Source organism: Ochotona princeps, chromosome 18 (assembly GCF_030435755.1).
Source record: "Ochotona princeps isolate mOchPri1 chromosome 18, mOchPri1.hap1, whole genome shotgun sequence".
NCBI classification, from domain to species: Eukaryota; Metazoa; Chordata; class Mammalia; order Lagomorpha; family Ochotonidae; genus Ochotona; species Ochotona princeps.
In genome coordinates this window covers 45,834,210-45,854,111 of record NC_080849.1, presented here as the reverse complement: position 1 = coordinate 45,854,111, position 19,902 = coordinate 45,834,210, and the positions used below count along the sequence as shown (strand labels likewise).

At 42.6% G+C, this 19,902-nt stretch overlaps 1 protein-coding gene across 8 annotated transcripts in view; it reads left to right on the top strand.

Moving 5' to 3' along the window:
- Positions 1 to 19,902, top strand: part of EPB41L3 (erythrocyte membrane protein band 4.1 like 3) — a 143,691-nt gene that overhangs the window by 71,600 nt on the left and 52,189 nt on the right. For all 8 annotated transcript variants that reach the window (XM_058677159.1, XM_058677166.1, XM_058677163.1 and 5 more), the window contains exons 4-5: positions 18,254 to 18,358; positions 19,549 to 19,591. In XM_058677159.1, the coding sequence (XP_058533142.1) occupies positions 18,254 to 18,358; positions 19,549 to 19,591 (148 nt within the window). The remainder of the gene's footprint in view (positions 1 to 18,253; positions 18,359 to 19,548; positions 19,592 to 19,902) is intronic.

Sequence of the window (19,902 nt, the reverse complement as noted above, 5' to 3'; positions counted from 1 at the left end):
ATCGTGGTGGGCAAAGCCAATGGGGCTGGGTGACTGTGGCCATGCCAGGTCTTCCTGTGGTCACACAGTGCCTATCTGCACTGCTGACTCTGATGGCTAAATTCTGGTTTTCTTGTATGAATTTATTCTTCTTGAGATCCTTCATTATTAGCTGGAAAAGCAGAAATGACAGTAAACTTGATTTTGAACCCCCCCTCCACACACCCACACATAGCCCACCCTTCATACCCCACCCGGCCACCCAGGTCCACTTGTTAAAGGCAGGTAAGAGCAGCTAGAGGTGGTTTATTTGCAGTGGGTGGAGAGCCTTTTTCTACCCAGGGTACCATTGCAACATTATTCACACACCACGCATAATTGTCTGCCTTAAATTTAGCCTGCTGTAAGTTTATCGCCCTCGAGGTTTTCTTGTCAAGGCCAGCAGCAATGCTTGCAGTCATGCTGGATGGCCCCCACCCCTGGTTTATGGTGGCAGAACTCCCTAAAAAAGGAGAGAATGGGTCTCCAGCGTGGTGGTGCTGGAGTGGTAGAACCTAAGGGCATATGTGGGCAGCAGGTGATTGGGTTAACACGCATGCTGGAGTCATGGATGTAGCACTCTCACTTGCCAGTCGTTCTAAAGCAAGTCCAGTCCGCACGCCTGGCTCCTTCTGCATGTCTTAGGTTCCCTTGCTGTGTCCCCAGTGAGTTGTGACATCACTCAGGGAGCCCTCATTGGCACATCGGTGCCCGTTGTTAGAACCTTCCAACCGTTAGAATTGTGCGCCCAATGCCCTCTCTGCTTGAGAGTCACCAGCCTTATTTATTTTTTCATAGCAACAGAAAACAGTCTAGGACAAATCCTGAAAACAAGCACACACTGAAAAACAGTTGCATTTTCAGGAGCGGAAGAAAATGCAGCACTATTTGAATGACCATGTAATGTCCTGTTTATTGGAATAGAATGTCATTTGCCTGTAAGTAAAATAGCATTATAGTTGTTCAAAAAATAGACTATACCTCCCAGTAAAGCATTTTCTATTCTTAATGAGATTTGCCCGGTCTTTTACCTTTTCCTTGGATGATTGTTTACCACCATCTGCTAATGCTACTTGTACATTTAAAAATTCTTAACCTTAGCACTTAGAAAAAAAAATGAACATTCTAGTTTCAAATAAGTGCAGTGGCTCCCGTGCCTTATTGCTGAGATGTGTTGTTGGAACTGAGGTAGTTAAGCAGATCTTCATCATCTTCTAACACTGCTCACCCAAGAAGTCAGAGCCAGTCTAATCTGATTCTAGAATTAGGGCCCTCTTTCTCATCTTCTTAGCGTTCGATTGCTTCCTCACCATCCAAGTCTGAGTTGCAGGCCTGATGAGCAAGGAGGATTAATGCTGGTTTGCGGGAGCATCGATATCAGTAAAGTGAATCCGGGGTGCCTGGCAGAGGGTGTCTGAAGATGACTTAACCCTTGGCCGCGAAGCTGCCCCTCTCCCCAAGAGTGGCCCGTCCAGGGTATGGAATGTATCAGAAACAGGTGACGAGTATGTGAAGATTCAAATACGCAGTAATGGAAAGGTCTTCCTGTCGTATAGCCTTGAGTTTAAATAGTCATCCAAGATAACTCACATGACAAGACTGACTAGGTACCATTTACAAACATGACCCTCTGTCTTAGCTTTTTAACCATTTGTTTCTATTTGAGTAGAAGTATTACATAAAGTATAAAATACTTTTAAGAACATAACAACTGCTAAAAATCATCTACTTACATATTTTTTAACTCTGTGGGTATTTCTCCGCTTCCTACTCAGAGCCTTGCCTTATTAATAGTTCTAAATAGCAGAGTTGATGGAAAGAAAGGACACAGGTTCACTTACCTACATTTTTTTTAAAAGCAATGACATGCTTTTTCTTCTTTTTAACATTTATGTGTGTGAGAGGCAGAGAAGCATTCTGCAGGCTCACTCCCCAGATGCTCGCAGCCAGCGGGGCTGCATCAAGGCCGGAGCCAGGAGGCAGGAGTTCCACCCAGATCTCCCACACAGGGGACGGGTGTGCAGTTGCTCCAGCCGTAACTGCTGCCTCCTGGAGTCTGCGGTAGCCGGAAGCTGCAGGCAGGAGCCAGAGTTGAGACGCCAGCCCAGGCATTCTCATGTGGGATGTGAGCTCCGACCCCGATGATATTATTCTTTCCTTGTTCTAATGACCAGTTCCTTACAAACTTGAAAAGTGACAATGCTGAAGATTCATTCTCATTAAATTCATATTATTAAAAGTCCTGTTTTCCTTGTCAATATTTGCATTACACACAGCTCTTTATTTGACCAAATGAATTATAAATCATGGTTCGGGTCTTTACATTTTTTTTCTAGCTTTATATTCATATTTAACATTAGACACAATTCTAACAGCACATGACACTCCCCTCCTGCCTCCTGCCCTCCTAGCCTCCCTCCCCTGCCCCATCCTATCTTTTGTCTTTTTTTTAAACTTTTAAAGTAACATGCTTGTTTTTAAAGAATCGTTTTAGGAGATTAAGTACCATCTCTCACAGAAAAAAAAAAAAACCTTTAAATTCCCGTCATTCAGAATTAATTCATGGGTCTGCCGTTGTGGAGCAGGTGAAGCGTACCACACCCTGGCTTCTTTGCTTCTGATCAGCTCTCTGCGAACATGCCTGGGAAAGCTGCAGATGCTAAGCCGCGTCCTCGGGCTGCTGCCACCCGTGAGGGGGATGTAGACGGAGTTTCTGGCTCTTGGTTTGGGCTGGCCCACCCCCGCTGTTCTGAGCCATTTGAACCAGCAGATGCAGTGTTCTCTCTCACTCTCAATCCTGTCATTCTGCCTCTCAGATAAATACATCTTTTAAAAACGAGCATTAGTTCAGGTTATTTTATGTGATTAAGTTTGTGTTGCTCTCAGGTTTCTCTCTCTCTCTCAGGCTTCCTTTTCCACATTCATTTTGTCCACTTTGGCTTGGTGATCTGAATTCTTTGCAGACTAACAGCAGGAAATGTTATCTGACAGTTCCCTGCCAGCATCCCCCATGTGTGATGTGAAGCTCTTTGTCAAAAATCAGGCTTCATGTTTTTGCTGGCCAAGAAGTATGCTTCACTGGAAAGCTATTATCTACCACAGCGCACATGTCTGAGTACAGAGGTCTGATTTCAAACAGAGGCTGAACGTGCTACAACCAGTGAAGGCCGAAACTGATTATGGCTAGAAGAAAGACTTCGATATGCAAAAGGCTTTCACTGGGTATATGTTAAAGATGCGCACACTCCGATTCACAAAGTGTAGGCTTGGCTCAGTTGAACTTGCACAATTCGTTCCTATTTTAGAAGTGCCTTCTGCCATATATAATGAAATGTGACCATTTTATGTTTTGGTCAAGTATGTACCAAAAGGTGTCAAGAGAGCCAGTTAAAGGCTTGTTAAAGAGTATATGTGTGTGCATGTGAGGAAATTGGGTGAACACTCATGAGTTTGCTGATAATAACACTATGGTTGAGCATGTTGCCAGGTTATCCATACAGTGAGCTCGGTTTGTTTTTCCAGGGTCATATGTTTGCTGTGATTTCATTACAGAGGAAATAGGCTTTCAGGAGTACAACAATCTCTATGCTAGATTTCTGCACCAGAAACTAAGTGGGGCATGCATTCGGCCTAGTGGTTAAATGCCAACATCTTGTATCAGAGTATCTGGGTTCTGTACCAAACTCCCAACTTCCTGCTGCTATAGACCTTGGGGTATAGCAGTGGTAACTCAAATAGTCATTGGGCTCCTACCACTCACCTGGAAGACTTTGGATTGAGTTCCTGGGCAGGTGGCAGGCATCTGGGGACTGAATCAGTACATGGGAACTGGTGTCTCCTCTCTCTTCTCTCCTCTTCTCTCTTTTCCTCTTCTCTCCTCAAATTAATATTTTTAAAAAGAGACTAAATTTAAGAGGCACTTAACAAAAGAGCCTCATAATAATTATTAACATCTCATGAGTGTGGCAACGTGTTTTGCAGTGTCTTAGTTATGCAGCAATCCTGTAAGTACCAATGTCATTTCCACTTTTTGATGATGTCAGTGATGCTCAGCCAGGCTGAATAACTAGATCATTATAGAACCAGAGTCTAGCTGTGGGACTGGTATACCACATAATAATCAGAAAGCAAACCTAAAATAGATAGTAATATCTGGTTTAATGGTGTTAAATAAATGCTAGATGACTTCTAATCTACAGATAATTAAAACATGAAAGTAAATTCCATATTCACTATTTCGTTTTAAAACTCACCAAGACTAGGAAATAGTTCCATGATCCTGTTGTAGCAGAACATTCCAGATCACCATTGCTAACTTGATTCAGAGATAATGTAGAAGAAAAATTATCTATCGATTTATTAATGTTTGAAAGCCAGAAACATGATGATGTTCTGGAAAGCTGATTGCTCACGGAATTCACATCTGGACATTTGATCTGCACCATTCATGGCAGCTCTGTACAAATACACAGCCTGGTTTGCACTTGGGATTAGCGCAGAGCTTCGCAGATCCCATTAAGTCCTGCTTCCTGTGAGAATGCATTCTGGCAGTAGTGATGTGGATAATGGGTTTTCTACTGTGCTTATTAAACTTGGCGTCGAACATTCATTTGAGGGAGAAGTGCAGAAAGGCAGCAGAGGCCCGAAGGGCAGCTGGTACCACATCTCACTTTCCTAGGCTCCCTCCGTCTGCAAAGGCCGTGACCTCCGTTGTCGCAGACCAGACACCAGCTGCTTTGTTCCTGGGTTTGACACAACCTCTTGGTGTGTGTCAAGTGTGGATTTAAAAGCCAAACTACTGTCCACTTATGTTTCACTGCAGACAGTGTGAGATTATTTCCTATCGAGGGTGCAGTGCAGAAGGGAACCAGATCATCTACGACTTGTACCGGGTCTGGGTGTCTGATCCGTGCTTGTGCTGTGTCCCGGACTCTTTCCAGAGTGCTTCAGAAACTCCTGTACTTGAGGACATTGGTCATGCAATCATTCAGAAATAAAGAGAATTCCAGCTGACCTTTTGAAGTCATGAAGACGGGAAAGCATTCAGTGAGGAAAAACACAGGGAAGGGAGCGTGAAAAACAACAGATGGCATTTTGCTTCCAGATTAATCGAAGATAATGTGAGGGGAATGTCTTTCTCCAAATTCATATCCGTCGCACTTCCTAACAAGCGCATGGATTGAAAGCCCGCTGTGTTCACTGTATCTGGGGCAGGAGCGGGAGCACACATTTCCCGTCCTCAGAAGCACAAAGACAGAATGTGGGAGAAGGTAGCTCCCCAAAGAAACTTCAGGGCTCCAGCTGAGGATGGTGTGTGATGGAAAGAAAAAAGTGCTGTAGCTTTGACACTCCATCACATTTCAAAAATAGCAGAAATAAGAGTATAAAAACTTCTGGTTTTCTGAAAGTTCTCAATGTCATAGTTCTAAATGTTGCCTTGTGTTAGCATGAATGGTGCTAAGTCTGAACAAATATATGATAAAGCCCTTTTTTTCTCCCCAATTTTTTTGGTGTGATCTGTAACAAAATGCACTTAATAACTCTGAGGGTCTTGGGGCTGGACTCCCCTCTCCCCTGAGATGGGGTGGGAAGCTGCTGATTAGTTCCTGTTCTCAGGCAGGGTAACTGTGAATATTCATTTTCTTTCTGATTGTGCAGCTCCGAGTACAATCTTGTACCCCATCCTCCAGAGTTGGGTAACAGTATTTGATCTCACATATTTCTCCAATGGCAATGTTTCGTTAACCTTTGCCTGAAGAGAGCTTCACTGAAGCTGATTCATTGCTTGGAGAGAATGGGGAAAAGCACAGATTCTGTTGTGCTCTCATGCTGAGATGCAGTCCAGTGCACCTGCTCCTGCTTTTGCACTCCTTTGCTCGGGCAGGAACGCTTTCTCACCGTTGGAACCTGGCGACGCTGCTTGTTTCAGAGAAGGCATAGCAAAGGGCACCGTGAGCTCCACCCCAGCACATGCTGTGAGCAGCTCAAGGCCAGGTGTTTGTGCTTGACGGTCATCTCCCTTATCTGCCCTGGCATCACCCTTGTTGCATCAGAAAAGAGAAGATCTAGGTGAGTGCTGTGGTGCCATGGGTAAGCCACTGCTTGTGAGGCCTGCATCCTCAGATCACTGGCTCACGTCTTGACCAGCACATGCTCCTTGCTGATGCATCCTGGGAAGCAGCAGATAACGGTACCCATGGAGGAGACTCAGGTTCCTGCTTCCTGGCTTTGACCTGCACCCAGTCCAGGCTGTTATGGGCATCTGGGGAGTGACCCAATGGATGAAAGATATCTCTGTGTATGTGTGTTTGTGTTTACACATGCATGCACCATTCTAATAAGGTAAATATAAATATAAATACAAATTTTAAAACAATCTTTATCAAAATGTTTCGTGAATCTATTTGGAGTCATTCTTCAGTCGCCTGGCAGGATCTTGAGTAGAAATCGTTGTATGTCATCTATACAAACTTGATATATTGCCTCCCACCCCTGAAAAACTTCAGCAGGCCGGGCCCGGCGGCGTGGCCTAGCGGCTAAAGTCCTCGCCTTGAAAGCCCCGGGATCCCATATGGGCGCCGGTTCTAATCCCGGCAGTTCCACTTCCCATCCAGCTCCCTGCTTGTGGCCTGGGAAAGCAGGAGAGGACGGCCCAATGCTTTGGGACCCTGCACCCGCGTGGGAGACCCGGAAGAGGTTCCAGGTTCCCGGCTTCGGTTCGGCGCGCATCGGCCCGTTGCGGCTCACTTGCGGAGTGAAACATCGGACGGAAGATCTTCCTCTCTGTCTCTCCTCCTCTGTGTATATCTGGCTGTAATAAAATGAATAAATCTTTAAAAAAAAAAAACTTCAGCAGGCCTCAGAATATTTCCATTTTCATATAATTTGTTCATAGCTTTATTTATTTTTTTTATTATTTTCCAGGGTATGGTTTTGCAAGTATGGGGATTTCCCCCTCCACCTTATCTTCCCCTCCCCGCAATGTTTTCCTTCATATTATTACAATACTATAGTCCTTCAGCGACAGTCACAAGTCCAACATCTGCTGTTTAAGTGTATCATGGCATTGTAGGTATAGACAGTGGTAGAAAATCTAGTATCCTGTTGTCAAGGTATATTTAACAGTTTCATAGGGAGTCCTTCTTTTGTCTGGGATTAGAGATGCATACTGCTTTTAGGTAGCTGATCATTTCTTGAGAAGTTATCTTTTCCAAGATAATTTGCTGGAAAGAATGTCAAGATTTTAAGCATAGGGGGCAGTGTTATGGCTCAATGGCTAAATCCTCACCTTGTAAGCACCAGGCTCCTATATGAGCAATGGATCCTGTTCTGGCTGTTCTACTTCCCATTCTGCTTGGGGTCTGGGAAAGCAGTAGAGGATGGCCTACAGTATTGCGACTCTGAATCTGCAAGGAAGCCTGGATGAAGCTCCTTGGCTCCTGGCTTCAGATCAGCTCAGCTCTGGCTGTTGCAACCATTTATGGAGTGAGCTTGTGGATGGAATGTCTTTCTTTCTGTTTCTCTCTCTCTCTCTCTCTCTGTCTCTCTCTCTCTCTCTCATACACACACACACAAATAAATAAATAAAATTGCCCCGAAGTCCTTATGTGATTCCTTAACATGTGAGTATTGTGAACAGATTGAAGAGCATCCAGCCTGCCTTCAAATACTGTGACATAAACTTTAGAAACCTGACTGTTGCCTTTGGATGAAGCCAGGAAGCCAGTTCTTGAACTGTCTTGAATATGGATTACAGGGGAAAAACTCAATCACTCACTTCAATTTTGGTAATCAAATTCATTGCTGAGTAACAAGATAACTCCTACGAAGAAAAGTATCTCTAACCATATTTCAGCTGACAAAGGAAGCAAGAAAGAGTGGTTAAGACAAGAGCGAGGCTGTTGTGCAAGCTGGAATTAACAGAGCAGGGCAGTGTGATTGGAAACATCCCCAAACTAGGCAAGCAGCCCCTTTGTTTCTCTTGATGACATTGCCCACCATCTCCGTTGGAAAACCGTCAAAGCAGAACGTCATCAGGCTTTAGGTTTGCCAGACAGTCTGCAGGAAATACGAGAGATGGAGAATGCATGAGGCAAACTCTAGAACTCCAAGGCAGATAGCCTGGTTGCTTAGACAAAGGCAAACCCAAGAGAAGTAGAAGACTTGCAGTGGTTTTTCTAGAACATTTGCTCCAGACCAAACTTTTTAAGTTTTTAACTTTCTCTTGCTAAAAGTAAAAACATTTTGTGTATAAATTTATTTAGCTAATCATTTAAATACATTTTTAGTAGTTTAAAAGATTGTGTGCTTGTTTTGTTGATGTTTCTTCTTTTATAAGAAATGGGCTTTTTTGTTTTTAACAGTTTTAGGTTTATGGAAAAGTAAAGCGGAGCTTCCAAATATCTCTTCACTCCTGTTCCTCCAGCCCCCTCAGTTAGTTCTGTTTTTATTTTTTAAAAGATGATTTGTTTTTGTTGGAAAGGCAGATTTACAGAGAAAAGGAAAGACAGAGAGAAAGATCTTCCATTCACTTCCCAAGTGTCTGCAATGGCCGGAGTTGAGCTAATCTAAAGCCAGGAGCCAGGAGCTGCTTCTGGGTCTCCCAGACAGATGCAGAGTCCTAAGGCTTTGGGCCATTTTTGCAGGCCACAAGCAGGGAGCTAGATGGAAGTGGAGCAGCAGGGGCGTGAACTAGCACCCACATGGGATCCCAATGTATGCAAGGCAAGGATTTAGACAGTAGGCTACTGTACGGGGACCCAATCACTTCTGGTTTTAACATAGTACTGTGATATGTATGTCACGTTTCAGGAGCTTTATATTTAACTAAAACCCATTATTTCTTTTTTATTTTATTTTATTTTATTTAGTTTTAAGATTTTTTACTGGACAGTCAGATATACAGAGAGGAAGATCTTCCATCCTCTGATTCACTCCCCAAGTGACGCAACAGCCGGAACTGAGCCAATTCAAAGCCAGAGGCCAGAAGCCTCCTTCAAGTTTCCTACACAGGTGCAGGGTCCCAAGGCTCTACTTTGAGCCGTCCTCGACTGTTTTCCAGGCCACAAACAGGGAGACAGATGGGAAGCGGGGCTCCGGGATTAGAAACTGCGTCCATATGGGATTCTGGCCCGAGCAAGGCGAGGACTTTAGCTGCTAGAGGGTACTGTGCTGGGCCTCTTTTCTATTTTTTATAAGACCTTCATTGTTTTTAAGGTTAGTGCTAGAGAAAGAGAGTGACTAACAGAGGCAGAGAGAGGTTTTCCATCCATTGATTCACTTGCCAAATGACTGCGATAGCCAGGGCTACACCAGCCTGAAGTTATAAGGCAAGAGCTTCTTCCAGATCACTCTCAAATGGGTGTGTTGATTTGTTGACCACTGCTTTCACAGGCACATTAGCAGGGAACTAGACACGGATTAGAGCATCCAAGACTCTGATTCCTACATCAGTGCCAGAACTACAGGCAGCACTATGCTGGCCCCAAGCCTGTTATTTCTGTGAGGGTTCAATCTTTATGCTATCCACACTGTGGGTTTTGATGAAAGTATAAAGAGCCATGTCAACTATTAAAATATGAAAATTAGCTTTACTGATTTCAAAAATGCTCTCTTGGGATTTATGCAGTGGTATAGCAGGCTAATCCTATACGCTATGGCACCAGCGTCCTGTATGGCTGCTGATTCTTGTTCCAGCTAATCCACTTCTGATGCAGCCTTCTACTTGTGGCTTGGGAAAGTGGTGAAGCAAGTCCCAAGTCCTGGGGACCCTGTACTCACATGGGAAATTCAGGCTCCCAACTTCAGATCAACTCAACTCTGGCCATTGCAGCCATTTGGACCATGAACCATTGGATAGAAGACCTCTCTTTGTCTTTCCTTCTCTCTCTAGAAAATCTGCATTTCAAGTAAAAAAGGATAGATAGATAGATAGATAGATGCTCTCTCCATCCTTACCCTCTCCCAAGTCTGTGGCAAATATTAGTCTGTTTACATAATGACAGAAGGTTGCAATTGTACCACATGACCAGCTCTGATTGGCTTTTCTCACTTAGTAACATGTGATGATAATTTCATAACTTCACAATCTGGCATCTCATTTTTTGAAATCACTTAATCATAAGTAATTATTAATGGTTATTATCTGCCACAGTTTGTGTTTCTGTTCACATCTTGAAGGATTTCTTGGTTGTTTCCAAGAATGGATAATTATGAATGGAGCTGGTATAAAGACATTTGTGTGCAAGTTTTTGCATGTACGTGCGTTTTCCACCCCTTTAGGTAAATGCTAGGCTAGGGATTGTGGTTGTGAATTACATAGTAGCAGTGTGTGTGGTTTCCTTAAGCAGCCCCCCATCTTTCTTCCAGAATGGCTGCAGCATTTTAAGTTCCTCCCAGCAGGGAGTGTGAGTTCCTGCTGATCCCCACCCTTGCTGACAGTGTTGTGAGATCTTGCCATTCTACTCAACATCACTTTAGGGTCTCAGGGATGTCTTCATCTTCAATTCTCTAGTGATGTCTTTTCATATGGCTGTTACCTTGTATCCCGTTTAGTAAGGTGCTGGTTCAACTATTTTGATCATTTTTTTTATTGAAACTTTTTTATTGCTTAATTTTAAGAGTTCTTTATCTGTTGAAGCTACCAGTCCTTTATCTGATATATATTTTGCAAATATTTCTTCCAGTCTGTGGTGTGTCTTTCTTTCTCTTCTTAAATTCTCCTGATACTCAGTTACATTTGTCAGTTGGAAACGTTTAAAGAAAAAAATAGTTAATAGTTAAGCTGGTTTAAATTACTTAGGGATATACCATTTTTCATTTCTTACAGTTTATTTATTTATTTGAAAGAGTTGCAGAGAGAGAGTTACAGAGAGATAAAGACAGTGAGAAAGAGATTCTTCCATCTGCTGGTTCACCTCCCACATGGTAACAATGGCTGAGGCTGGGTTAGGCCAAGCCAGGAGCCAGTATCTTCTTCCAGTACTGCCATGTGGCTAGTAGAAGCCCAGGCACTTGGGCCAGCTTCCTACTTTATCAGGCCATTGGCAGGCAGCTGGATCTGAAGTGGGGCAATGGAACCTCCGGAACTACTATCAGATGCCAGCATTGCAGGTGCTGGCTCTACCCACCACACCACAGCACCAGTCCTAGGATGTGTCTTTCTTAAGGATATTTAAAGCTTTCTAGAGCGTTGAGCCCATCCACCCTATCAAAAACAGAAATCTAATTTTCCAGGGGAAATTTCAGGAGAGGGCAGGTGACATTGGCTGTTACTTAGTAAAGTAACATTGATGGCTCTGGACGATATCATAGAAATCGGTGTATATGAACTGTGAAAGCCACTGAGTCAGAGATAACTGAATGACTCACGAGGAGCTGCCACAAAAGCAAGAAGTCTTAGACACCTTGCATTAGGCAAGTCATCCATTAGTTTAGAATACCTGTGTCAGATTTCCTAAAAGATTTCCCCAATTTTTGACTCATTCTACCTGTGTCTGAGCACATCCAGTGACAGGAAAGTACCTAGATTTAATCATTTAAGGAATAACATGCCTTGGGGAACCATAATATTTACTGTACTTTCTTTGAAATTTCCAGTCTGCCTTGAGCTTTAATGATACAGCAAAGCTTATTGCCCGATGGTACATGTGGCTGTCAAGAGACAGAAATGGTTGCCTTGGAACGCTTAAGGATATGCTAGAAAAACCATCTGAGTGACAAGTATCAATTTAATTTTAGAATTTGGGGAGCTTGTAAAGATGCAGTCCAAGGGTTCAGTAAATTCCATGTCATGTCCTACCTCCATTTGCTGGCAGTGTCTGTCTTCATGATGTGGAGAAAGGGGTCAAAATCTATTTGGAATCCTTGGGAAGGAGCACTTGAACCTATTAGGACTAGCTGTGAGCAAAGGGAGGCTCAGTCACAGCCTTCAGCCCATGGTCACTGGAACCTCTTATATCCTTGCTCAAGGATATAAAATGGCCACTCAAATCACTACAAAAGCTTTTCCAAAGTCACTCAGCTGGCTGGTAGCTGTGCTATGTAGCAGGCGAAAATCCCTTTGTTTCCATTCCAAATAAACATCTGCAGGAGATACCAGACAACTGCTTTTTGGTTTTAGGGCCAGAAAAAAAAAAGGAACTCTCTCTGTAAAGAATGGGACCACAAAACACCTTGTGTTTGCAATATTCAGTACATCAAGAAGTAGTACATTAGGGCCCAGCATGGTAGCCTAGCAGCTAGAGTCCTTGCCTTGTTTGTGCCTGGATCTCATATGGGCGCAGTGTCTAATCCTGGTAACCCCACTTCCTATCCCTCTCCCCACTTGTGGCCTGGGAAAGCAATCGAGAATGGCCCAACGCCTTGGAACCCTACACTGGCGTGGGAGACCCAGAAGAGGCTCTGGGCTCCCGGCTATGGATCAGCTCAGCTCCAGCCGTTGCGGCCGCTTGGGGAGTGAATCAGTGGACAGAAGAGCTTCCTCGCTGTCTCTCCTCCTCTCTATATATCTGACTTTGCAATAAAAATAAATAAATCTGTTTGGTTTTTTTTTTAAGATGTGGTACATTCAAGAGAGAGCTATGTGTCATTCACACAAATCAGATTATGGGAAAGAGGTGAGGTAGGAGCCAGTTAGCATAACGGTCTGTGCTGGACCTATTCCGTACCACCTGGGAGTGACAAGGTGGACGATCTCACCAGAAGATGACTCACTGAGCGAATGCCCACACAACCTGCAGTGTGCTAAGAATGGATTCCTCCATTGAAAGCTGGCTGTGCTGTATTGAGTTGGAAAATATGGGAAGCATGGAGGAAGCTAACGCCTTGTAGAGATTTTCAGTATTGGCCATTTCTTTTGTTTTTCATGTATTTGTTGGGGAAGAACCAGACCACACACTGAAGGTTAATTTTGTGTGTTATGTGTGTGTATGTAAATGACATGGCACAGCTCAAGAAGACAAAGGAAGCACAGAGCGTACTAATACTGAAGTTGCTTGTTAGCACCACTTCAAAAAGTCCATGGAAAAGTAAAGTTAAAAGCATGTCTGTTTTTCTGCAGAATAAATAAATCCTGATTTCTGTGTGTAGTTTGTTCATGATACATATTTTCATGACGAGAATCAAGATGGCACAATAGGGTAAGGACACGTTTAAATGGACGGAAAAACATTTAATCAGGATGAAGCAGAGAGGACATGTTTCAGGAAATAGGAAAGGACAGAACAACAGCAGAGGGGTACCTGGAGACTGACAGACACAGGAAAGCAGCGGGCACAGCAGTGTGGTGTTGCAGTGACTGATACTCCAGCACGGTGATCTGAACTCCACCAGCAGCCGGAACTCCACCAGCAACCAGGTGGGAAGGGACTTTCACTGGAGTTTGGGAGGTGAACCCAGACAAAGAACTGTCCTTCCATCCTGCTGGTCCACTTGATTTGACCAGGAGCAGAGACAGAGCAGCAGATCCCAGATGGACAGTGCGAGAACAGAGTGGATCCCAGATGGACAGTGCAAGAACAGTCAGCCCCCTAGAGCTGAATTGGGTGCCATGTTGCATAAGGAGGAAAGGGCAAGGGAAAGGACAGAGCATGCGCTGAGCTGGGAGTGAACTCATTTCTGACTCAGTGAACTGCAATGACGTGACATTCTGTGGGTTCTTCCCCGGGGCAGGTCTGGGTAGCCCTCGGATCTGAAGGCCAGCAAATCAAGAACTGGTGGTGGTGGTGGTGGTACGTCAGGTGCCATTTTGTACACTGTGGCATAGCTTTAGGACTGCAGGGGACAACAGTGAACTGCGCATGTGCTGAGCTCGTGAGAACTCGCTGAGGTCCATGGATTTCACTGGTTCTGCAGGAAAATAATACCGACTGTGGCATCGTACGGGTCAAAATAGGTCCGTGTGGCACCCAGACCTAACGTCCAACAGGTTCCAGCAAGATCAGCGCCACCAACAACCTAACTATATAGGACACCTGGTGTCTCTCCAATCCTGGGACCTGCTCCAACCGGAAGTGGGAGAAAGCTTGCAGAGACAACGATGCAGCCTCAGCAGGGTATCACAGGAGGTGGAGAGAGGTGAGCCAGGAGCTGGGGCTGTGGAGACCACGGTGTAAATCTGACATAAGAACCCAGACCTGGAACTTGCTGTAGGTTGTGGCACAAGTGGCTGCAAGCAAAGAGTCGTGTACCAACTGCAATAAGTAAAATCGCATTGTAGACCTGTGGGTGACACAGCTTGGAAACCTGCCCCAAGGAGAAGACTCTGCTAACCAGAAGTACAATGACCAAGAGCAAAAGAAGAGACAAAGGCACAGTGAATATTACTGAAGACTCCCCTGCAAAGGAGCAAAACCCTATGCCAACCTCAGAGTTCGCTGAGGAAGACATCGAGAAAATGGGGGACACAGAATCCATAAGACTCATTTTAAAGATTCTGATCAAAAATGAGAAGCTCATGCAAGAGTTCAAAGAATTTAAGGAAGCAATAAAGCAAATCAAGGCTGGTATATCAGAAATTAAGAACGCAGTAGAGCAAATTAAAAGTACAGTGGAGAGTCTCCAAAATAGAATGAAGTAAGCAGAAAAAAGAATTTCAGAATTGGAAGATATTTCCTGTCATCAGGGGGAAGCAAACAAAAAGCTGGAAGCAGAGCTGGATCAGGCCAAAAAAAGTATTCAAGAATTGAAAGACACTATTAAGAGGCCAAATATAAGAGTTATGGGAGTCCCAGAAGGTGCAGAAAGAGAAGCTGAGTTTGCAAATGTATTTAATGAAATCATAAAGGAAAATTTCCCTAATCTAGAGAAAGAATTGGGAAACAAGATCCAGGAGGGGCATAGAACTCCCAACAGGCTTGATCAAAAGCAATCTTCACCAAGACGCATGATCATCAAGCTCTCTTCAATTGAACATAAGGCAAAGATCCTTAAATGTGCATGTGAAAAAAATCAACTAACATATAAAGGATTGCCAATTAAACTCACAGGAGATCCCTCACAGGAAACTCTACAGGCAAGAAGAGAATGGAGTGACATATTCCAGATTCTAAAAGAAAAAGAATTGTCGGCCTAGGATAACATATCCAGCAAAGCTTTCTTTTGTCTTTGAAAATGAAATAAAATTCTTCCACAGTAAAGAAAAGCTAACAGAATTTGCTTCTTTCAAACCTGCCCTACAAATGATACTTCAAGAAGTTCTCTTGACAGAGAAGAGGAATAGCACCTACCAAAACCAAAGGCAAATGGGAAGAACATCCAAGTAAAATGACAACAGAAGACAAAACCAATGAACAACCCATTCCTAAAATGACAGGACCAAAGTGCCACCCATATATATTAAACTCTGAATGTAAATGGCTTAAGCTCAATCAAATGTCATAGATTAGTAGACTGGATTAAAAAACAAAACCCATCTGTTTATTGTCTGGAGGAGACACACTTCAACAAAGATCAGCGGAAACTGTATCACATGGGTTTTGTTGTTTTCTGTTGGTTTCATCTCTTCAAAACACTTTCTTCTGACTAAATCATTCAGTGACTCATAGATCATGCAGTGGCATCATTTTTTCAAGAAGGTTCTTGATTTTCATTTCTTCAGCTACATGTTAGTCATTTAATAGCATGTTATTTAATTTCTTGATGTTGTTATTTTCTGTTTTCTCCTGGGTGTTGATTTTGTTTTGTGGCTCTTCATTTAAGGGGATGTATAGTAGCTGTGTAATGGAGACTGTCATATCTAGTAACATGTCATTTAACTTCATGGCATTGTAAATTTCTATTTTTCTTTCTATTGTTGATTTTGTATCATGACTTTTCATTTAAGGGGATGTACAGTAGCTGTGAAATGGAGACTAACATCCAGATGTGAGGATACAATGTAGTATGCATTTCTGCTTCCAGACAAAGATGGACTTACAATGAAACTGTTTACTATATCTTGACAATAGGATTCTGGACTCTTTGCCAGTGTCCATGCCCACAATGATGGACATATGACTGAGTATGAAGAACTATATGTTAGTAATGATACAGAGGAACTAGGTGGGGGGGGGGAAGGAATTGGGGAGGGGATAAGGGAATATGGAACTGTACCATAAAATGATAGCAATAATAATAATGTAAAAAAAAAAGAAATAGAATTATGTGAAAATACTGGTAAGTCTAGTACTATCAGAGTTCAGTTCTGGCAAAAAGGAAAAGAACTTCTGAGTCTGAGAGCCACCCAGGGATGAAGACAAACATCTAATGATAAGCTTTCAGCCGTGGCACAGCAACAAACCTTATGTCAGATCTATTCTGGAATCATAGTTGTGTAAGCTTTCCAATTTCATTTTTAATAAAAACCAGATACAACATTTTGAAAAAAAATACATATTTTCATGAACATTTGAAGACCTCTTATATGCATGAACTTTCATATTCTTTTGAGCCAACATAAGCTTACCTTTTCATTCCATTTTAGGGTTTTTCTGCATGTATTCTTGTGTGTTTCTGTAGAAAGAACACATAATAATATGTTTATATTAGTTATTCTCCCATTTCTCCTACCCTGGGCTAAAATAAGAGTTAAGATTCGAAGGCTTGACGGGTGTCACCAGTGGACCGATTTTGAATACATTATTTTATTTTACTATCAACTATCCCAGAGAAGCAGCTGACATGGTATCTGCTTTACAAAGGGCAATTACTGGTTTCTGCAGCCACAAGAGACACAGTTAAGATTCAAACCTGCATTCTCTCTGATTGTAAAGCAGCTTCCCAGAGCCGTCAGCACTGTGCTGCAGCTCTCATCTGTGAGCTTTTTAAGTAAATTGGAGATGATGTCAATAGAAACATGGAGGGGGGGAACCCTTTTTTGGACGTAATACTTTATAATGTCCCAAGCATACTTCAGAAATAACATGCTGTCATTTATGAGTAAAAGCATTAAACCTACAAGAGTTTTGCTGTACCATTTATTCATGTCAAATGAGAAATGATACATTGTTGGGCTAACTGTGGAACTATTTTCTCAACCGATGAGACTTTACTTTTCCATCATAAATTTATCTTTTTGGTAAAACATTCATGCTTTAGAGAACCAAGTAATTAATTTTCAATATAGTTTGAAGTTGCACAATAATAACCCCTACCATTTTTCTCTTGGATGTTTAATATTTGGGCTTGCGTGTACTTAGTCAACTTTCATGTATCTCATTGTTAACGCATGAAAGCTTAAAGGCAAATATGTTTAAAGTATTAGATATAAAATGTCAATAACACACAAACAAAAGAGTGATTTGGCTTAATTGTTGCCCCTTAATCCACTGCAGACTCCAAGGCTATGATTAAAGTCCTTGCAAGGATTAGATGAAAGTGTGATAAAATGTGTCACAGTAAATGAAGCTGATGAGTTTTTTTCCCTTTTTTCTGATGACTACTTGATTGTAAAAAAAAAAAAAAAAAACAGCATATATATATATGAGATCGTTAAGCAAATCATAGAAAATGAATATTATGAAAAAATCCATGCATTTCCAAGTTATGAGCTTATCATTTAATTCAATTTCCATGATCTTTTGTATCTTACATAGGAGAAATAAAAATCTTTAAATGAACATTTTATGCTTAATAACCAATATTTGTTCTAAAAAGAGTTAAAAGAAAGCTCAACATTGCAACTTAAAACAAATTCAGGGCAGCTAACAAAAGTAAACATATGAATGATGGTTTAATAAACTTGAGAAGTGATCCTGAGAATTTTCATGTAAGGATTAGAATATGAAATTGTGCTTGAGTGTCATTCTACAACCAAGAAGAAGATGAGGGTTACTCAGGCTTAGAATATGAGTATAGAGAAGGGAACTGAGTGGGGGATTCTTACGTGAATACTATAAGCTCCCATTCACAGACAGAATTCTTTGATTTCATTAGACTTGAAGCTTCCCAGTATTGGGTTGCTTTCCTCAGCTGCTTTGATTTGAAAATTGTTTTGATTTGGAAATTGTCCATCCATCTATCTGCACTCCCTTGTAATGTGATGGGCGGACTTTGATTCTGTGTGCTTATTCACGTAGGATTTTACAGCTGAGACCCATGTTGCTGTTCCTTTTCCAGAAACAGGAGTTGGCAAAGTGATTGTACTTGCTGCTCACTCACTGAACAGTTAAGCATGTTTCAAATCTCACCCCATTTTATTGTCACCAGCTGGGAGATGCTGCTTTGTTGACACCTGTCCTTGTTGTGTTTCCCATAGAAACGGTCCAGGGGGCAAGTGCTGTTTGACAAAGTGTGCGAACACCTGAACCTGCTAGAAAAAGACTACTTTGGCCTTACGTACCGAGATGCTGAAAACCAGAAGGTGAGCCATCAAAGAGCATGGCAGCTGTTGCTCACTGCTCGTTCCTGCGTGAATGTGGCTAACAGAATGGGTGGGAAGCTCTCCACATGCCCGCGTTAGGACTGTGAGTCCCTCAATGCTGGTAATCACCTTCATTCTTCATGAAGGATATCCTTGACAACTCCCTTTCAGCTGAATATTTTAAGAACAGCAAGTCAGCTCTTCTGTTGATTTTTTTTTTTTTTCAAACTGGAGTTACTGTGGTTGCAGGAAAGCTTTTTCTGGGGTTCCCCTTTGGAATGCCACCATTTAGCAGACTGAGCCAATGGAAAAGGCACACCACAGAGATCCGATGTGGACAGCATTTTCACACTCTGAAATTCTCTGAAGAAATCACAATCGCAATTGAGATTGCCAGAGTAGCTTACTATTGGGGTTTCTGTGTGATCCTTAATGTATCTTGTTATACATTCATATTCTTAAAAGATTAGAAAGTGAGGTGGTATGAGTTGACCCTTGTCATCGTGTGACACCTGAGTAGATGCTTGCAGCTGATACAGGCTGTTCAGAGCATATGCACAACCACCTGAGAGGCAGGAGGAGAACATTGTCTCCCTCGCACAGAGGTCTCCCTCGTAGGTGGCCCACATTGCAGTGTTGTCCCGTGAGTCACCCTGATACCTGCTGAAATCCTTGGCCTTCAGGGTTAATAATCTGATTTTTCCCCAGGAGGAAAAAAAAATCACAAAGTCTTCATCAAGTGTTGTTTTGTTAGGCTGGATTTCCAGATAGAAGCATAAGCATCTGTGATCCCAGGAGTCACCAGTGTGGAAGTCAGGAACTAGGACATGAGTGTGTCGAGTCCTGCTTAGCTCAGATCATTTGCTTGAACACAAAAATCTTCTACCATCCTCCTGCCCCATTTCTTTGGGGGCTTGAATCCCTGAGGGTTGTAAATCAAAATATTTTGCAAGCACAAATGATACACACCCTCACGTTTTCTCATTCAGGCAGCACCTGCACTTTTGTGGGACCTTGTGGGACCTCAAGGAGGGAGCACCCGATGTGGGAAAGGACCACAGCTGGGGGGAGGGGGACCTTTGCGTGACCATCTGCTCTCTTAATACATTCAGGGCGTATCTGCACCTAATCAGTATTACACTGTTTGTATTTTATTCTGAGTCAAGCTCAAAATGTCATTTCCTTTTCAGAATTGGTTGGACCCTGCGAAGGAAATTAAAAAACAGATTCGAAGTAAGTTCTTTCGCATTATTCTCTCTGGTATTGGGGATTCTTGGCAAGCTGGGTTGTCTGAATCGGTAGTCCGTATGAACTTCACTAGTGTGAATTTGCGGTGTTTGAAAAACACGTTAAAATCGCAGCCGTGATTTGGCAGGTTGTTCTCAGAGAATACCCATTCTTCTTCATTATGACTGGAGATCAAAATCACTGTGACACTTAACTCCTCTGCCGGCTCATAGATACGGGGGGGGGAACGGTGGGGAGGGGAAGTGATTTAATCAAGTGATGCTCCAATTGGCAGTTAACTATATAAAGATTCCAAA